Raw genomic sequence first — 18,782 nt, forward strand, 5'->3', positions numbered from 1 at the left:
CCCTGCCAAGGTTGAAGAGCAGAGGCGAACCTGCTACTGCTGTACTTCCCTTGAAGCTGACAGGATGGCAACAGCTTACAGCTGAGGATCTCGTTCATTCTTCTTTAGAAACACATCCCACAGTTCTCAAAAAAAGTGACATTTAATTTTGAATTGTCTCTAGCTTTAGCCTGTTCTAAGAATACTTCCTTTTTAGGAGGGACTCCAAGTCTGGAGTCCTCTGGGGCAAAAAAAAAAAAAAAAAGCCATGGTGGCCATATCCTGTAGAAAAAAATGTATTTGCAGTCAAGGAGCAGGCAGAAAGTGTGACAAGGGTACAGGGCTGCCTGAGCAATGCATGTGGGTGCAGTCATGTATTATCCCAGCACTATTCCACATCTAAGCACATGGTGGTTTTGTGTAACACACCCATGGAAGTGCATTTGGACTTACCAGTGCATGGAAGGACGAGACAGAGAAAATGCCGAGCCTCCCCAGTGCCAATTTTGAAGGACGACTGGCAGCAGCCAAAAGGCTCTTTGGGTTTGGGAGCTCCCCACCTTGCAAACTGGATAGGTAACATCGCATTCGGAAAAGGTCCATGTTAAATTTTTCCAGGTTTTGTTCCCATTGCTGGATCTATTTGGATATAAAAAGGGACAATTAAATGGGGGGAAAATGCCTTTGTGGGCTGCACTGAAAATTCGAGCGTTTCCCTAAGCCCAGAGTAAATTGCTTTCATCTGGTAGTATATGGATTAGATTAGTTATTCCCTGCCAAAACACATTCAGTCATATTGTGTTACATCAACCCAAAAGATGACTTGAAATAAAACAAAGCTGGTGGTCTTAAACACATACTGACAAGATGAACATACCATGAACTTCGGGTTGTTTGATAGCCACAAAAACAGTTACATAAAAACACATCCCTGTGGTTCACAAAAGCTTGCTCTTTCTTTCTTTCTTTCTTTCTTTCTTTCTTTCTTTCTTTCTTCCCTTCCACCACCCCTTTCTTTTTGAAAATTAGTTTTGGGGGGTTTTTTTTAGCTTTTTTTTTGGCTGGCTGGCTGAAAGTAGCAAAGTAGCTACAGTGGTAGGTTCTCTTCATTCTTTACTACCAACCTAAGGCTCCTCTAACTGTAAACAGGAGACAATACTGCAAACTGCAAAAAACAGCTATACAGACGCAATACAAACCACTGTACCAAAAGAAGGAATGTAAATATGCAATTCTTAAAATATATCTGCCACAGGTACATTAAGATGTAACAATTTAACCCTGTTTCAATGTAAAATTAGAAAGTGAAGACTCAAATATTTACTAGACTGAAAGCTCTGAATCAAGGTTTAGATGACAGACTTTTAAGTATTTGTGTAAATACATGCTCATTTAAACACACATATTCACACTCATTTAAAACATACACACTTATTTAAATACATATTCTTATGCACTGCACCAAAGTCAAATTTTGCTCTTCATTTCCCCAATTTACACAACAGTACTTGCAGCAAAAATCTGCCCTGCAGATTGTACAATTAATGCACATCACACAGTAATACCTATATGTAGTATAAATAAAAAAGGCAGCAAGCACACTGATAAACAAGAAGGCAGACAAGGCATGTCCATTAGGTCAAGGAACACCAAGATCATGTACTGACAACTGCTGAAATAACCCTGACAACACTGAGCTTCGAATGTCAGCTCAAATCACTGCAGGCTGCCTGCTCAACAGGTGGTTTAGGGCTGTGGAGAAAGTTCATCACATTTTCTCTAAAGGGCGTTGGCTTTATGCCTTTTTCTGGCACACCTGCCTGTCCCCACGTGCACAGGACATTATCACCTCACACTGGGATCAGCCAAGGCTGGGACAAGCACCTTTGTGGCTCAGCAAACAAGCTGACAAATACAAAACCTCAGGTGGACTTTGTCCTTTAGGCTCGTTTAGCAGCAAAATCAGTTCAATTTCCTTCTAATGCTGCCAAATATTTCAAGAATTAAGCAAGTATTTTGCCACTTTACTTTCAAGAATGAAAGAAGCAAGCAAAGAACATGATGCTAAGGTTTGTGCTACAACCGATAGAGAGCCCACCCATTCCAGCTTCCTTACATATGTGCTCACCAATTGTTGCATCAGTTACTTTTGGAAGTAAGAGGTAAATCTTATTTGGTGAGTAGGGTGAGGACATGGAAGACAATATACTATTTTTCACAGGTATGAATGCAAAATTGTAATTCACAGTACACTTAAAAAATCTTTCAAAGGATGACTATTAAAGGCAAAACAGAGAATTTACAAAAGCTTATAATGAGATAAGTTCTCAGAAGTCTAGTGAAAATGGATAGAGACATACACATAATGAAGATGCCTTGTCTAATTTCTCATCACAAACATTTGAAACACACATCCTCTGAGCACCAGAAAGAATAATCTTTCTTTTCCCTGGATTTATTTGGCTTTATTTTTTTTGCTTTCTTTGTGCTCTCAGATGCTTCTCAGAGCATTTTTATGTTTGCCAGTATTTTACACATGGGACAACTCCAATAGGAGATTATGAGATGGGCTCTTTCTCTGTGTCAACATCCAACTAGAATGAAAACATGGTTGTCAGCTTTTCACAAAGCCAAAAGCTACAAGCTCAGGTAATGTCTTTCCCTTCAAGATGACACCTCTGTGGGTACAGAGCTAAGCCAACTTTTAATAGCTCAGGAACAGAGGAAGCTTTGTTCTGGGCACTGCTGGAGTGGAGCATCCTGTCCTCATTGAACACAGGCTGAGAACAGACATCCTTGTGTGTCTTAGGCCTTCTTCAAAATCCCCATTAAACATTTGCATGAAGTTGTATTTTAAAATAAAAAAAAAAAATCTAAGAAGGGGAAGTGGGGAATAACATGGGGGCATTCTGAAGAAATAATTAAATTACAGTGTTTATCAGTCACACAGGATACTGGCTAATCAGCTCCAAAAGCATCGGTAATCACAATGTTACATTTAATGGCATTAGCAAAAGCTGTAGGCAAGGAATTTCTGGGATTGTCTTGTAGTCTTATCAAAACCAGGGATGTCTGGAACCAATTGCAGACCATGAACCAATACCAGCTGCTATTTGTCTAGGGCTTTTAAACTATGATAATTCTTCCTAGAGATTTATATTCTTGAAGACTAAACGGGAGAAGCACACAAATAAAAAAGCAACAACTTCAAAGCACAGTATGACCTGGTCCATGAAGTTAATTTACAGCCTGCAGACTCGCTGCTGCAATCCCTATTCTGCTATTGTGTGAGGCAAATCTCTGTCCCACGTGGGAGGACTACCCGAAAGAAGGCTCAAGGACTTAACTTCATCATGCACAGAAAAAACAGCCCTTTGAAATCTGCTCGAAAGCAAACAGGAAAAAGTGGATGCAGCAGACAGCTGTGGGAGCAGGAACAGACGACAAAGGCTAATGCCAGCATGAAGTGAGTCCGAAAAGAGATGAGAGATATGGCCAGAAATGAGGCATACCAAGACAAGTGAGCACACATGAAACATGAAAAAATTAAAAGGTTTTTCCAGAGGAAAGGGAGGATGTCATTGTCAGTCCAGGGAAATGTTAAGCAAGGATTTCTCGGTTTAGTGGCAGCATGAAAAATCTTGGAAGAAAGGCAAGAGGGGGCCACCCAAATAAATGTATTGAACTTAGAAGGATCCTGTAAGGTAGAGTGGAAAAAGAAGCTGCGGTAGAGAGATAAAAAGATAAAAATGTTGGAAGCCTTGAGAATTATTTAGCCTGGGCCACCAGGAGAACTCATGCAAGGAAGCCTGGTGCAAGGGCAAGAGAGTAATTATGTGAGGGATAAGCTTTTGCATCAAAGACTTAGTGCAGGAATGAGTTATTAAGAGTTAACACACAAAGGAAGATCAGCATGGTACTTTTGGCAGTACTTCAGCAGTAATGATCATTTTCAGAACATAAATAGTCAAATCTCCTCCAGGTTAGTGAAAAATCTGTTCAGACACTAAGAAAAAAATTGCAAATTAATCAGATTTTAAGTCACACAAACAGAGGAGCTAAAGGAAGTTGTTTGAAAATAGGTCTCTCTCAGACCAATAAACCTAATAAGTTCTCTATAGCTAAACTTTAAAGTGGGAGCTTGGAAAAACAAGGGGTAAATATATACAGGCTAATGTGATGTGGGGATCCATAGTTCCCACATGCTCTCCGGTTCTCTCTGCAGGTGACATTTGCAGTGGCACCAGCTGGTTTAAACCTCAGCTGGTTTAGGGTTTGCAGGCTGGGAAAGGGAAGGCCTCAGCAGTCCCAGGGAAGGCAGGATGGCTCAGGGATGGCCCCTGGCCCCTCACCCTTCGTACACTACAGTGCAAACAGTAGCTTTTGGGGGGCTGAGGAAGAACTGTCTCATTTGCAAACATATTCTGCACAAAGTAAAAAGAGCTCAGTATAATAAAACCCAAACCAGAGTGTAAATGGTGTAAAGCTGGGCCAGAAATTACACTATATCAACTCAATGTAACAATACCTCAAGGACCTAGAAGGAGGATGGAAAAAACTTCCTTGACAGCTCACCAAAACACCAGCTTTTCACTTGGCACCTATTCAAAGGAGCACAAAAGAAAAGATGCACAGGAAGGAGGGCCTTCTCTCAATACTTCAGCCTTCAAAATTGATTTTATTTAGTAGTAGTTCCTATACCACGCAGAATCATGAGGGCCTTGCTGACACAATTCACTATCTATAGCAATAAAAATTCTCAATTTTTCCCTACACAATATCTTATTTCCAGATGGAAAGTGTCTTTACAGGCTGATGCAGGGAACTCTGTGGACTGAGAAGAAACTTCTGCTGCTGTTTTATATGTACAGTTTTTCAACCACATTACAAACAACACCAAACTCTTTGCATTCCAATCCCTGGTTCTCAGACACAATTCATATTGTATCCATCTGGAAAAATGAGTCACTTGGTTTCTGGGGACAGGGAACAGATTTTTATTGTCATTAGTTCCTAAAGAGAAACTCGAAGAAGCAAAACCATCACTTTTCCAGAAATTCCATTACTTTAAAAAACACTACTGAGATGCTATCATAACTTTTAGTTTAAAGAAATAAAGAAGGCATTGTAAAAGAGTACAACAACACTCATGTGAAATTAGCAACACTTTATTCTTCATCTGCATGGTGACTTAAAAAAGGTTAAGAAATCTTCCTGAAATAACAAGACAATGGAGGTTTTTTACAATAAATGCCATCTTTTTGGTTGCATTGGAAGAACAGAAATTTCATAATTTTTTACCAAAATAGATAGAGGTAATCTTATTCCCAATACCAATGACAGCATGAAAGTGGACACGTGTACCAAACTGACAGCTTGTTGAAAATCCAATGGAAATTGGTGGTACCATATATATGTCTATAGCTAGGGATGTAAGTAAGGAAGCCACTGAATTTTATCCAGCTGCCCTCTCCAAAACCCAGACCACCATCCCTTTCTGAACAGGCTGCCCCACCAGCTCCATTGTATGAGATAATGCTATGCAACTCCACACGCATTTTTCCTTACCTTATGCTAAATCTTTGCAAAACAAAGAGGGAAATTCGTGCATCTGTAAAACAGTAACAACAGTGCAGAAAGAATGAAGTTGAACTTCCCTAACCTTCTGTCTGCCTACTCATTTCACTTCCAGTCTACTACTACTAAAGTACTTTCCTAATGATGTAGGCAAGGTAAAATGAAGTAAAATGCTACTGAAGAGTAACATCTGGAAAGATATTGAACCAGCCTCTCAGGAAGCAGAAATTTGCTTTAGCCAGTTCAAAGACCACACAAACTGAAGGTCTGGTCTAACAAGCTTGGACTTTTTTTTTTTTTTAGTTGAAGAGGATATGGAAGAATGAAGAGTTACTATGTATTGAGATTCCAGCTGAATGTGTCTGCAGCAATGATGGCATGCGTTAGCAAAGTTCCCTGAAAAGACTGCCTTTGAGTGTTACTGAGAATTTGGATTTAAATGTCAGAAAATATTTCATCAAATGCTTTATAGAAAGTTAAGATGTGAAATTTGAGCTTTGTGGAGGCTGAAGAATAAATTCCCAGACCTATTCCAATCATCCTTCTTCAAATATAAGAGAAAAGAGAAAGAGTCAAGTAGATTTCAAAACAAAGAAATGAAGTTATGCTCTTCGTAAAAAGCTGGAGACCACTACAGGGAAAGGAAGAAAGAAAGAAAGGTACTAATGGATTTAATGACTACCCAGAATAAGCACACCACCATCTTACTGATCCTTTTTTTTTTTTAATGGCAACAGACAAAATACTTTTAGGTGAAGGACACATATGAAAACTTACAAAAAAAATACCTCCAAAAAAGCATGTGCCTGTTCTTCTCACTCACTAACGCTTCACCATTTCAGTGCCTGCAAGTAAATACACATGTTCCTAACTCTCTGAAAAGTTAAAAATTATATGCGGAGAAAATATGAATTACATCAGAAACCTCTGAATAGCTTGGAAAACATGATGATGCCAACATATTAAAATTTGAAGACAAAACTCCATAATGCTTTCAAGCAACTATTAATCATGCTATTGTTCTAAAGTGAGACATCAGGATAGACTTATGTACCAAGTACATAAACAATTACACAAGGGTTGCAGTGGTCTCTCTTGCGAGATAGATTTTCCACCCCATTAAAACCAGTTCTGCAGGCAGAGGCAGCTTCACTTCTGACTTTATGTGCAATATTTTGTTAAAAGAGCTCTCTTTGTTAAGAGAGAGATTATTATCTGAACAAATGCTAATAATCCCTTTCACTAACAGGGCTCCGTATTCACAGCAAACACTGTGGTTTCTCTAGCAGGTTAAACACCTAGGAAAACGAAAAGATTTTTAATGAAAGGCTTTGAAATTCATCTTGGCAGCAGGATATTTTCAAACTTATTACCTTTTGTCCTAATTCTCTTCATTTGAGGGGAGAAGTTACATGTTGGGAGAATACCATCACACACAACATATTTATTTCACATAATAATAATAAATGTATGTGGCTGTAGGTAATATGTGCAGACTCAAGATGTCCAGCCACAATCCCATCTTGCAGATGCTTCATTGTTTCTTCTAAACATCACCAATAGCTTTGTGAAGGGCCACAATTTTCTCTTAAACACTTACAAACTCTTTTTTAAAATTATTATTATTAGGCCAGTAAACCCAGATAGAGAGAACCCCTCATATAAGCCACAAGACTGAAAACATTTCCCAACCAGTTTGATAGCATCAAGTCTATAAAACAAGAATTTCTCTAGAAAAAATTATATTTTCTTTGTCTTTTTTGTTGTTGTTGTTGGTTGGTTGCTCTTCTGTTTAGCACTGGTTTTATCAATTGATTGATTGCCTTCAAATTCACAAAATTTACCAGACAGTACCGGATGAGTTTCTCTAGTCCATTTGCTGGACACCAAAAAGAAGCTTGTAAAAGTATACCAAAATACCCATAGCAACTTTAGAAGTGCAGGTTTCCTTAGTACAACTGCCTTTCAGGTGGTAGTAATTGTGAAACAAAAAAGGTTTTGCTTGCTTTTAAAGTCCTGAGAATTATTAAGTCTTCAGCAGAGAAGTATTGGTGTTAAGTCAATACAGAAGTGAAAGAAAAGAGTAAGTTGACATTTGGTGGTTGCTTTTCTGAGGAAGGAAAAGGAGAAAGGCTATAGAAATCAGAGTTTCCAAGACAATTCCCCAGTGAAAATAAATTATTTTTATGTAAAAATCCACCACAGTCCTTCTGAAGTCAATCACACTGTTTCCGCTGGCTTCCCAAAATAAATCACCATTGAAGACTTCCAGCACAGGATGCATGGCATGCTTAAGAAGTACAGTATTGGCAATACTATGTACTTCATCATGGAGGAATAATATCTGCCCCATGCTTGAAACATCATCAAATTTACACAAAAACAAAACCAGAATTTATATTTTCTTTTTTCTCAAAATAGGCAAAAGACAACTAAACAACCACAATTACTAAACAACTACAGCCACATATATGCAAACTATTCCCTCAGGAATATAATTTTCTCAAAATCATTACCTTACTAAGTATATGAAGAATTCTCAGCTACTAATTGCATCAAGATTTTCTTTTTTCATTGCAAATGCCAATCTGAGACAACAAATTAGAAGATAAGGCAACTGAGTTATCTATCGACTTTTCCCTGAAGTGACTTCACCAGCAAACCTTAGGCAATTGTAAGGAGAGATTTTAAAGAGATCAAAGGGATCAAGAATGGAGAAAATTCTTGCTATAAATTTATTCTTTGCCAACTACTGGATGTTGACAGTGATCCATTTCATTCTTTGTACCAATGGTCTTCCCCCATTCAGTGTTCTGAGACACACATAGACAGAAGATTAACGGAAATAAATTTTCTGCAGTCCTGAAGATGGATTTCAGTTCTACAGAATGAAGCCAGCTTCTCAGAGAGCTGGAAAACAATGACAGTTCTTCAAGGACAAAGCACCTAATTAGCAGATATTAAGATAGATCAATAATAGTCTTCAGCTGACTCTTAATAAACTACTAACAGGAATATCTGATGAGGGAGGGATAAATTAAGTTAACATACATCAGGATTTTTCCTCAGTGCATCACATTTTACAAGCACTAGACATCTATAGAAGCCTGTATATTCTTCTAGGTCTCAAAGCCTACTGCAATAAAAGGATGCTTAACATTTTTCCTCCTCCATTCACCTCACTCAGCTCTGGACCATGAAATAAAGTGACCTGGAAATAAATTATGAACATCTGAGCACTCAAAGGGCTTATGAACATCTGCACTGCAAATCCCTACAAAAACCTGCATGTTATTTGAACTCTGCTCATACAGCTTCAGACTCAAGTGTGCCACAAGAGCTTGGCAGTGAAGTCAGTACTAGTCAGTCTGCTCTTCATCAAGTCCAAGCCAGTAGAGTAAGAATTTTAAATCTTATAAGCATCAAATCCCTGAAACTACAACTGTTTCGTTAACCAAAGAAAAATAATTATGCCATATTGGCTCGAAGGAAGTAAACCTCATTTGCGACTCAAGGGGCCATAATATGCAGCATGAAGTACCAACAGAGGAATAGTTACTCTGACTGGAAAGGCTCTCAAAGACCAGTCATCAGTTCAATTTATCAGAAGTCTTTTGTAAATGGCCTAATAAAACTAATGGTACAGCAGCCTCAGTCCACAGACTTATTTAGGCTAAACTACTAGACAAGTTTAGTGCACAAGAAGCCATGGGTAGTGAGGTCATTGGCTGAACTAAGCATGTCTAAATAATTAAAGCCTGTTACTGTCTGCAAAACTGGGAACATGGGTAAGACATCAACACTGCACGATGTACTTCCATAAGGTATGCCTGGAGTGATTCCTGGTTCACATGCTAGAACTGACAGCAGAGTAAGGCTTCATGTTTGTTCACTACCACACAGGTGCTCATGGCTAAATTTCAACTGGAAGCACGTAGTTTTGTCTGCCACTACACAAATTAAGTTGGAGGAAGGACTAAGTATTCCTCATGTGCTGCCTTAAGGTGCAGAACAATATTCGTCAATCTCTTCCGCAATACAATACTAAATTATTCACAGAACATACTGTATGTTCTGTGGTATGCTATGTAACAGCTAGATCTTATTATAAAACAGTGAACATTTTCACTGAAGAGACAAGAAAAAGTTTTGTCCTCTTTAAACAGAACAGTCTAATGCGCGGCTTTGAGGAGCCTCCCTCCTGCACTGCTCTGGATTGCTGTAGAAACCTGGCAATAATTACAACCACTGTGCCAGCTATGCCCAAGAAAATTATTCTCAGGCCTAGAAATCACAAACAGAGACCAAAGCAAGAATTAATGATAAATATGCTCTCATAAAAAAATAGATTCCAGTACCTGATTTTCTATGGCCTTTCTGTTTTTTGGATCGCTAACAATTGAGAGCTGCAGCTCTGCCATCTTTTTCATTTTGCCATCCATGTCAATCTTCTGGAAGAGACTCTTGATCTGATTTCTCAGCAGCCTGACAGTGTCCTCTTTCCCAAGCTTCTTTGCAAAGAGGGAAGCACAGGCTGAATGTATGGCAGTAACCCAGTTTTCCAGATCTGTCTGACTTGTTGCCTGTGAAACCAATCAATGGTGCAATGTTATGAGCACATAAGAGAAAAATAAAATAAAATTAACAGCTCTAGGGCATGAAGTGCTTGGTGGGCTCACTGTTGTCTTAGGAACTTTATCTTAATCAAGTGAAACAAGGTTTTCTTCAGAACTGAGCAAATAAAGCTTGTAGTCTGAGATTTTCCTACGCTCCATCATGAATTGTCTCCAAACTTCAGCTTCTGCTTCTTAGACCTGCAAGGTCTAAGAGCCCCAGAAGGACAAGAGCCAAGAAAAATGTGACTTGCATCTTTTATCCCTCCAGATAATTAAAGTAAACTCTACCAGATAATTAAAGTAAACTCTACCAGATATCAAACACAAACCTTCTTCACTGCTGCGACAGCAGAGAAGATTTTATATGTGAGATTCTGAAGAGAGGTATTTGCTTATTTAAAAAGTGCCAAGTTAGTGGAGAGGCAACATTGAGGTAAAGAGAATGCAATCTGCATTAAGTATCTCTGGAGATATGTACAAGTGTGCCTATGAATCAGTATGTTTCTATGCAGGCAGTTCCACGTAACACTGTTCTTTATTAACATTTCCAGTGGTTCCTTTCAGCAGCCAAGTTATTTTGATTATTTTTAGCTCTCTTTCTTGAGTATCTTTCTCAACCAAACTCTGTGACCAGCAGACTCAGGGTTGAGCACACCATTCTGTAAGGATGGAATGCTAATAGATGTGGAAAAAATTTATGAAAAGTTGATTTTTTTAGAAGCTTGTGATCAACCAGGTACCCAGAGCTTCTTGCAGATTTGTGGTCCTTGCTCTTTTTGTTTCTGAACCATAATTTACTGAGCCAACTGGTGTAATGCCTGAAGTCATATCAGACATTTAATATTATAATAATGTAATGCAACAGTGCAGTCATGCTATTATTTTTAATTCAAAGGCAGAAACATGATGTGTATGTACATGTGTACATACAATCATATAGATACATGTGTAGACTCACAAACACATCCTAAAATGGAAACAACCACCAAGTTATGCATGCATCCTGTTACCTGAAATAGGTAGACATCTCCAAAAGAATTGCTGAGACAGAACACATTTTCTTTCTTGGGATGTTCTGGAACAGACTGAACTATACTGTCTTCTGCAAACAGGGCGTACCGAGGCAAACTGCTCTGCTCCATTGAGTTCCTTCCATAGGTCTCATAAAACAGTAGAGTACAACCTTTTGCAGTTCAGAGGGACAAAAAAACAGGAAGAGAAAATAAGTTATGGATCTCCCAACATTATATAATGTTTTTGTGAATTAAGCCACCCTTCAGAGACAGGGAACATCAGTTCTGCTCCTCTTCTGAAACAGATAAAAAAGGAAGATCTTCTACACAGAAGAACAGTTAATGATCAATTTGCCAATGAAAAGTTGAAACAGACATCTAATAGGGCCACAACAAACATTTATGGACCTAATAAACAAATCAGGACATTTCAATACAGAAGCATCCAACGGTTAGGGTAGGATGGGGTTTGAGCAATCTGCTGTAGTGGATGATGTCCATGCCAATGGCAGGGGAGCTGGACGAAAGGTCCCTTCTAACCCACAATATTCTATCAATAAACTCAGCCTATTAAAATGTTAAGGCATGTAGAAGAGATTAACTCCTGCTTAGTTAAATCAGCTTTTGTGCTTCTTTATTAAATTGAACAAACTCTCTCATAACAGCCACTTAAGAAATCTTTGTATTTGTTGAAAAGATTTGTAGAACTCTTTGTCTTCATACAACATGCTTAGTGAATAAACTTCTCAAATTTAAACCAGATTTCCTTGAATCTAGCTGAAAATTGGAGACTGAGACAATTCTGAGTAATTCAAAACAGTTTAAAAGAGCTGAGTTTGAGCATGTTCAGTCTTGTAAATAGTGTAATATCTAAGGCATGAAGCTTGCATCCAGAAAACAAACTTCATCCTTGATGACGGCAATCCCAAGTATTACAAGTGGAATTACTTCTGGAGGAGACTTGATCCCAGCAGAGGACACTTGATCCTAGCCCACAGCAGTATGACTACAGTGCCATGTTGCTTTTGGCAGCAATGGTGCCTCAAGAAGGGTCTGTGCCCTGCATCCCTGACAGCCTTTTCTTCCTGCCTCGTTATAACGCACTGTCCTCCAAGACACACCGATTTGCCTGTTCAACAGGTCATGGACTGAAGTGCACTTCTAAAATACCATTACAAAGGGAAATCCACATCAGAGATTTCTGATCAAATCATCCATTGACTGAAAAGTTTTTAGAGAAAGGAATTTAATACATAGAAATACCCCTATACTACATAACTGCACCTTCTCCTGTTAACGTCCAAAGTGACTTGCAGAATATTTTGGGTAAGGACAAATCCTACAGAATTGGTCCTATCTGTCCCATTGAACAGCCCTCACTTTATCTTCTTTATGCCACTGAAACACTTGGAGATCTTTGCAGTTGGAAAAAACTGGATATGGTTTGCAATACTCTGCATATCAGAAATGTCATTTGAACATAATAGGGCAAACTAAATGAAAAAAACAAGTTTTCTTTTGTATACAGCAACAGCAACATACAACCACTTCCACTTCTATATTTTAGGAAAGTGCAGAAGTTTTAAGTTTTTAAGATTTATTTTAAAATATTTCCATATTCCCATATTTTGCCTATTTGCTCTAACTGAAGATAAGTCATATTTTATCCTGAGAGTTTATATGTACGCAAATAAAAATTTTTGAAGGGCATGTATGAATGCTTGGGTGTATGCCATCCCAGATATTCCTTTAGGTCAAGTCCAGTGATCCCTGGAAGCAGCTAGTTTCATAAGCTCTGTCATACCCACAGAGACTGATTATTGTCCAAATATTTTAATTAAAACTTGAGCTGAAGGGAGAGAGCAAAAGGAAAGCAATTTACCTGGCTAAAGGAAACTAATTGGACAGGACAGATGGAAAAGAGAATTTCTCTTGGTGCACAGTTACTATTCAGGCTCAGGTCTTGGTGACCCTGCAAGTGGAGCAGAGGCCTCAGGACATGTATACTTTTAGGTCTGGCAGGTAACTAGATGGTTATAAGCCTTCTGCATATTTATAATTAAACACATCTCAACAGCGTGCAAATAAACATGCTGTTCTCCATTTACCTATTTAGAGCCATGCTTTAAAATATCTCGGCTATTTAAACTCCAAGAACAAATTAAATACTGATCCATTCAAAAACCTGTGTAAAGGAACCAAAGCAAGTGCCTTGATCTTGATATAGCAATTATGAAAACAGAACTATGCCTTGATATCCAGACAGGTAAGTTTATTTTGGAATCAGAAGTCTCCACAGGACAATAAAGGTAAGAGATCAAGGAAATTAGGAACGTATATTTAAAACAGTTAGCAAAGTGCAAAAGACTCTGTACCATGAATGCAGACAGATCAATCATTGAAGTAAAAAGCATTGTATCTAACAGTTATAATGTTAGAAGTTAATAAAGCTTTTTACAAAGAACTCTATTGTTCTTTTTTTTTGTAGCTGTGGAAATTCAGGAAGTAAGAAGAGACACAATTTTTTCAAGGTCACCAATAAGCCCATTTTATAGCCAAAAAAATTAACATGAAGTACATAAATTGCTTTCCAGAGCTTCATTATCCCAGAAATGCACAAACTACTAGTATATAACATATTTCAGTTTAGAGTTTTGATAGAATTGTTTAGAAACGGAATTTTAGAAGAGGCAGATTAAACTATATTCATACTCCATAACACAAACACACACAATAAGAGGGTGCAATTCAGGTACTGTTTTTCCCTTTGTATACACTGCTTGTAAGCATGAATCATGCTATCTGATGATCAGGGCAAGTGATTTAAACTGTTAAGCCTGCCTACATTTTGATCCCTTGATAACAAGTCTCTGAATTTTTAGGTAGAATTGCCTCATTCTAGCAAGTTTTCTTCTTTTCAATCAGCACTATCAAGCACAACATTACCAAGACTTGCTGCTTGCTGTTAATTTTTCTTCAGGTCTACACCCATGCACAATTTTTAAAAGGGCAACCTGTGGGAAAGTTGTTATTTTCTCTCCTCTAGTCCCAGATATGATAGGAAATGATCAACCTTGATGATTTCCTTGCTCATTAACTTAGTATTATATTTACTGAAAGACAAATCCTTTGGATGCATTTCAAAATTAAAAAAAGGTGTATTAACTCACCCATTAAATTTCCCTTCCTCCCCACAATAGATATAATTTCCCTTCTCACACTTCCTGACACCTGTACACGCCTCACAGCACCCTCTGAGCCACAAATAGAGCACAGCAATCTGCACACCTGCAGTAGCCCCCTTTGAGTGGATTCCCCTCCCATGGGGCTGTTTTCACAACAGGAGCAGCTGCAGGAGATGGGAAGCTGGGCATGCCAAAAGCCAGAAGGGGTTGGTATTGCTGGGAGCAGAGAATGTGAAAGACTATCCAAGGAAAGAAGGGAGACCTTCAAGTCCTGGGAATGGTTGCCACAGGCACCACAGGGCTTCCCCTGCTGCTACTTCAGCTTCCCCTGCTCTGAACCACACACACTTCTCTGTGTAAATGCTCTGGCACTGGGAGTTCACCTCCTCTTTATATTGCCACTTAAAGTGCTGGAAATGAACAAAACATTTTTACAATAAACTACCTCACCCTTCAGTAAATTTCACAGCAGAGCCTAAGGAACTGTGTATCTCTAATGAGAAATTGGGCACCAGCAACTTCTCCTGACCCTTAAATAGTAGTTCAATTTGGTCTTTGACCTCCAAACATCCAAAAGCATCTTCTAACTCCCCAATCTGATGTGAACACACAAATTAGGAAGTCAGACAAAATAATTCCCACTATGGTATGAAACACAAGGCTGCATACACAATCCCAAAGACATTGAGCAGCACCAGTTCAGTGGGCTGCTTAGGCACATGCTCCACTTTAGGTGGTGGGTAGACCCTTGCAAAGTTAGGTGTGATTTTCTGATCCCTCTAAATCTGCTAACAGAAGCCAGCATGCTTGAAATGCTGCTGAGACACAACAGAAAGGACTGCTGCTGCTAAGATGAAGGACCTACGGGGTGGTTTTACCTTTGAGTGTAACCCAGTACTGCTTCCACTTCCGTCGTGTGACCAGCTCCAGCTTCTTCTCCTTCTGCAGGGTCACCAAGGGTTTGAAGAACAGCCACCCTGCCTTGCGCACCACTCCTTGCTCTTTCTCATACAACAAATCCAGCTGCTCCAAGGAGCTAAGGGACTCGCCACTGGAGTCTTCTGTTTCCGACGAGGTCTCTGTGTTCTCCAAGTTCATCCTGCTCATCTCCAGCTCTCGCATGAAGTTCTCATAAATGTTCTGCCTCAAGGCATCACTGCTGACAGCATTGGTGGATTCGCTTCTCTGGGACAGGGCATGGCTGGAGCCAGGAGACCACAGTAAAGTGGAGAGCTGCGATGGTGCCAGTGTGTCCGTAGTGAAGTTGTCCATTCTGCTATCAAAGTATTCACTCCCATCTTTACACTTTGGCTCCTGTACATAAAAGGAATTTATCTGTGATCAGTCACCAGCTACGATCAAAAGACACACCTCATTTATCAATTAAATTTGTTTCATGTTTAGCCACTTCCAGTTCCTTCATCTTTTTACCACTGCATCACAGTTGCCTCAGCCACTGACACTACCACTGCTACCATTCAGTTTTTTCAGCAAAACCCCATTAAACCCTCTCCACTAATCTGAGCACTTCAGTAATTCCAGCATGCTTTGAGTAATCTCAAATTTCACTAGAAACTACTGTCTGAAACCTGAGGTACTCCAGGACACAACCACATCCTCCATCTGGAATGCAGGCACCATGTTTTGTTTTGAGTACAAGCAGGAATAGTGTCACAACAGGTTTTTTAATTATTATAGGGTTTTCGATACTTTGGTGCTATCACATGGATGCAAGGTGGCTAGGTTTAGCTTCAACACAACAAGGCTGATTTTAACCTTCACTTTCTATTCGTCATACAAATGCTGCTTAACCAACAAAATAAGAAGGTCAAAAGAGAATATTTTAAGCTTGTTAGAATTGATCAATTGACTAAAATCTAATCTAAAACAATATGTGATTTTAAAAAAGAAGGACACGCTTGCTGACTGGCTTAAATCCAATCTCCAGACTGCAGAGCTGTGTATTTTCTGAGTTGCTGGGAACACCCTGAGAGTCTGATCATCCCATCAAGCACTGGCAGGCCTTTCTCCTAATTGCACTGTGCAACTTCATCCCTTGGATTGAGAGGGCTGGCTAATTTTATTTGAAATAATCAGGCCTGATGGTATGACTTCAACTTTGCCTTTGATATGGATGCTAGAGTAGGCCTATTACTTGCCACTGCTTGTCAACATGGGACTTTGTTGGCAGTTTGGACCTTTTCTCTTTTAAGCCTTTCCAAGTAATATGCTGTCTGATCCCAACTCTCCCAGGCTCCAGGGATGGACAGGGATTTTCCTACTACCCAAAACAGAGCTCCTTGGACTAACTTCACTGTTGAGAACCACACCATCCATCCTGATAAGCCATTTATTGTCTTCCGAACTCAAGTGTTGCCAATGCTATTTAAAAGCAACCAAGATTTAAGAACCTAAAACTCAAAAGACATGTTGCCTTTTGCAGTAAAAGTGCGAGGGAAGAAAAAAGAAGATATTGCAATAAACTATTCAAGAAGGGAAGCTATTACCCTCGGTAATAATAAAGCCATTATACTTTCAAGTTTAGACTACCTCTCTAAAAGCATTTATTTTCTCACAGACTACTGTACTAAGTAAATAAACATTGTTCTCCTGGGAGCTGTTCTCCCCAGCAGCTTTGAAAACAGCTACTTTTTTGCTTCTTTGCTTCTTACTTGATGCTCTTTAAAACTGCAGCAGAAAAGCTGTGCTGTGTTTTGGTAGCATCACGACCTCTGGTGTGTGGCCAAGACTAGGACTGTACACCCTCCCAGGTGATGCCAGACAAACCACTTTTCTAGCAGCAGGACACTGCTGCTTGTGGCCTCACAAAAACTAGCTTGACTTGAAACTCATGTTCCCTTATAGTACATTGAACTTTAAGTCTGGCTTTTCAGATCACTGTCTGGTGATCCAATTCTCATAATAAAGGAGCACCTTCCTCAAATCTTGTTGCAGAGCTTTAATCAGTGTTGCCCAAGAGTAACTCCCCTAACATCAACAATTTAACTGGTTTTTATATGGTAAAGGGAAGAAGATCAGCACATGGGGTGGCAAACCAGGATTTAATCCTGCATGTAATGCATTTGTGCCACAAAGCAACTGTAGAACATGGATTGTACAACTGCACTGGCAATCTGTATTTCAGGGGGAAACTCAAAGCTTTCTCCACCCTTGTTTTAATTGCTGCCACTGTACTTGTGTGCCAAAATCCAGCATTTTAATCATTGACTTTCTCCAGGAACTGCTAGTGTCCCCTGGAAAACATTAGTATACAGCTTATTAAGAATATGTATTTCTTTCAGTCCCAAAGGACTAGTAAGAGACACAACACAAGGCAAATACATAGAAGGGGTCTGTTGTGAAAACCCACCACTGGAACAACAAACATTAAGGAAAAGGGTGGGGTGTAACCTGTCAATGACCAGCCACTAACCAAATCCTGCTTTCCCCTCACATGCAGAAAGGGTAGGAATGAGGAAGTACCAGAGAAGAGAAATTGGATAAAGAATCCAAAATGAATATATACACTTCACCAGGACACCATCACTTGTCTTTTTATTTTCTTAAAGAACTGAATTGGCAGAGTCTGGCAGTCTCTGTTGGTCCTTGAGAAGACTGTCATTGTTGCAATATCTGCCACTACTGAAAAGGTTTGACCTAACTTCTCCTCCAGGTGGTTTCCCTGCCAGGTGACTTTCTGCTGGTTTTTGCTCTGTTGAATCTAGTGATGACAGATCTCCATTTCTGCTCAGCTGCATTCAAGATCTCTCAATGTTTGAGATATACTCTGGAATGGCTAAAGATAAGGCAAAAGAAAAAGTGGCTAAGGTACCAATTAGACAAAGTGACACACATAATAATTAGCTGTAAAGAACAGCACAGGAAAAACTCAACCTGCTACACTCATTAGAAGCCGTGCTAAAAGGAGCATATAATACCAGTCTTCAAGTCAAATAAAGAGGTTTGCTCAATGTACTTTTCTTTTAAATACTCTTTATATCCCACATCAGGACTCTGGCTTATAAAGTCATAAAATTTCAGATACAATTCCTGAAGTGAGGCTATTTTACTTAATTCAAGAACCTTTCTTCAGTAGCTGTTTCTGGTGGATGGATTTTCATTTTACACAGAAATTGCTGATGTTATCTATGTTAAAAAGCTGCACAGAGTTTACACCACCATCTTTAGCCATATCTGGCTGTGCAGAAAGTCTGCCTAAATTCTGTCCACAGGTCTCACATACGTCACACACACCTTTCAGCTCACACACATTAAATTGCGACTCAGCATCGCCCCAATGCCATTTCAGCACAGATTAAACTAAATGAAAATATGTGCTTCACTACAGTACAAGTGATGCATTGAGGGAACACTTTAAGACACCCTCATGCAAGGAAAACTAGGTCTTGGAA

General features: G+C 39.2%; 1 protein-coding gene across 3 annotated transcripts in view; it reads right to left on the reverse strand.

Annotated features, from left to right (window-relative positions):
• The window catches only part of TIAM2 (TIAM Rac1 associated GEF 2), a 97,110-nt gene that overhangs the window by 64,782 nt on the left and 13,546 nt on the right, over nucleotides 1-18,782 (reverse strand). For all 3 annotated transcript variants that reach the window (XM_039707626.1, XM_039707627.1, XM_039707625.1), the window contains 4 exons: nucleotides 15,249-15,684; nucleotides 11,183-11,355; nucleotides 9,915-10,139; nucleotides 433-618 (listed from right to left, as the gene is read on the reverse strand). In XM_039707626.1, the coding sequence (XP_039563560.1) occupies nucleotides 433-618; nucleotides 9,915-10,139; nucleotides 11,183-11,355; nucleotides 15,249-15,684 (1,020 nt within the window). The remainder of the gene's footprint in view (nucleotides 1-432; nucleotides 619-9,914; nucleotides 10,140-11,182; nucleotides 11,356-15,248; nucleotides 15,685-18,782) is intronic.

Source organism: Passer montanus, unplaced genomic scaffold (assembly GCF_014805655.1).
Source record: "Passer montanus isolate IOZ18808 unplaced genomic scaffold, ASM1480565v1 scaffold2, whole genome shotgun sequence".
In the NCBI taxonomy this organism is placed as follows: domain Eukaryota; kingdom Metazoa; phylum Chordata; class Aves; order Passeriformes; family Passeridae; genus Passer; species Passer montanus.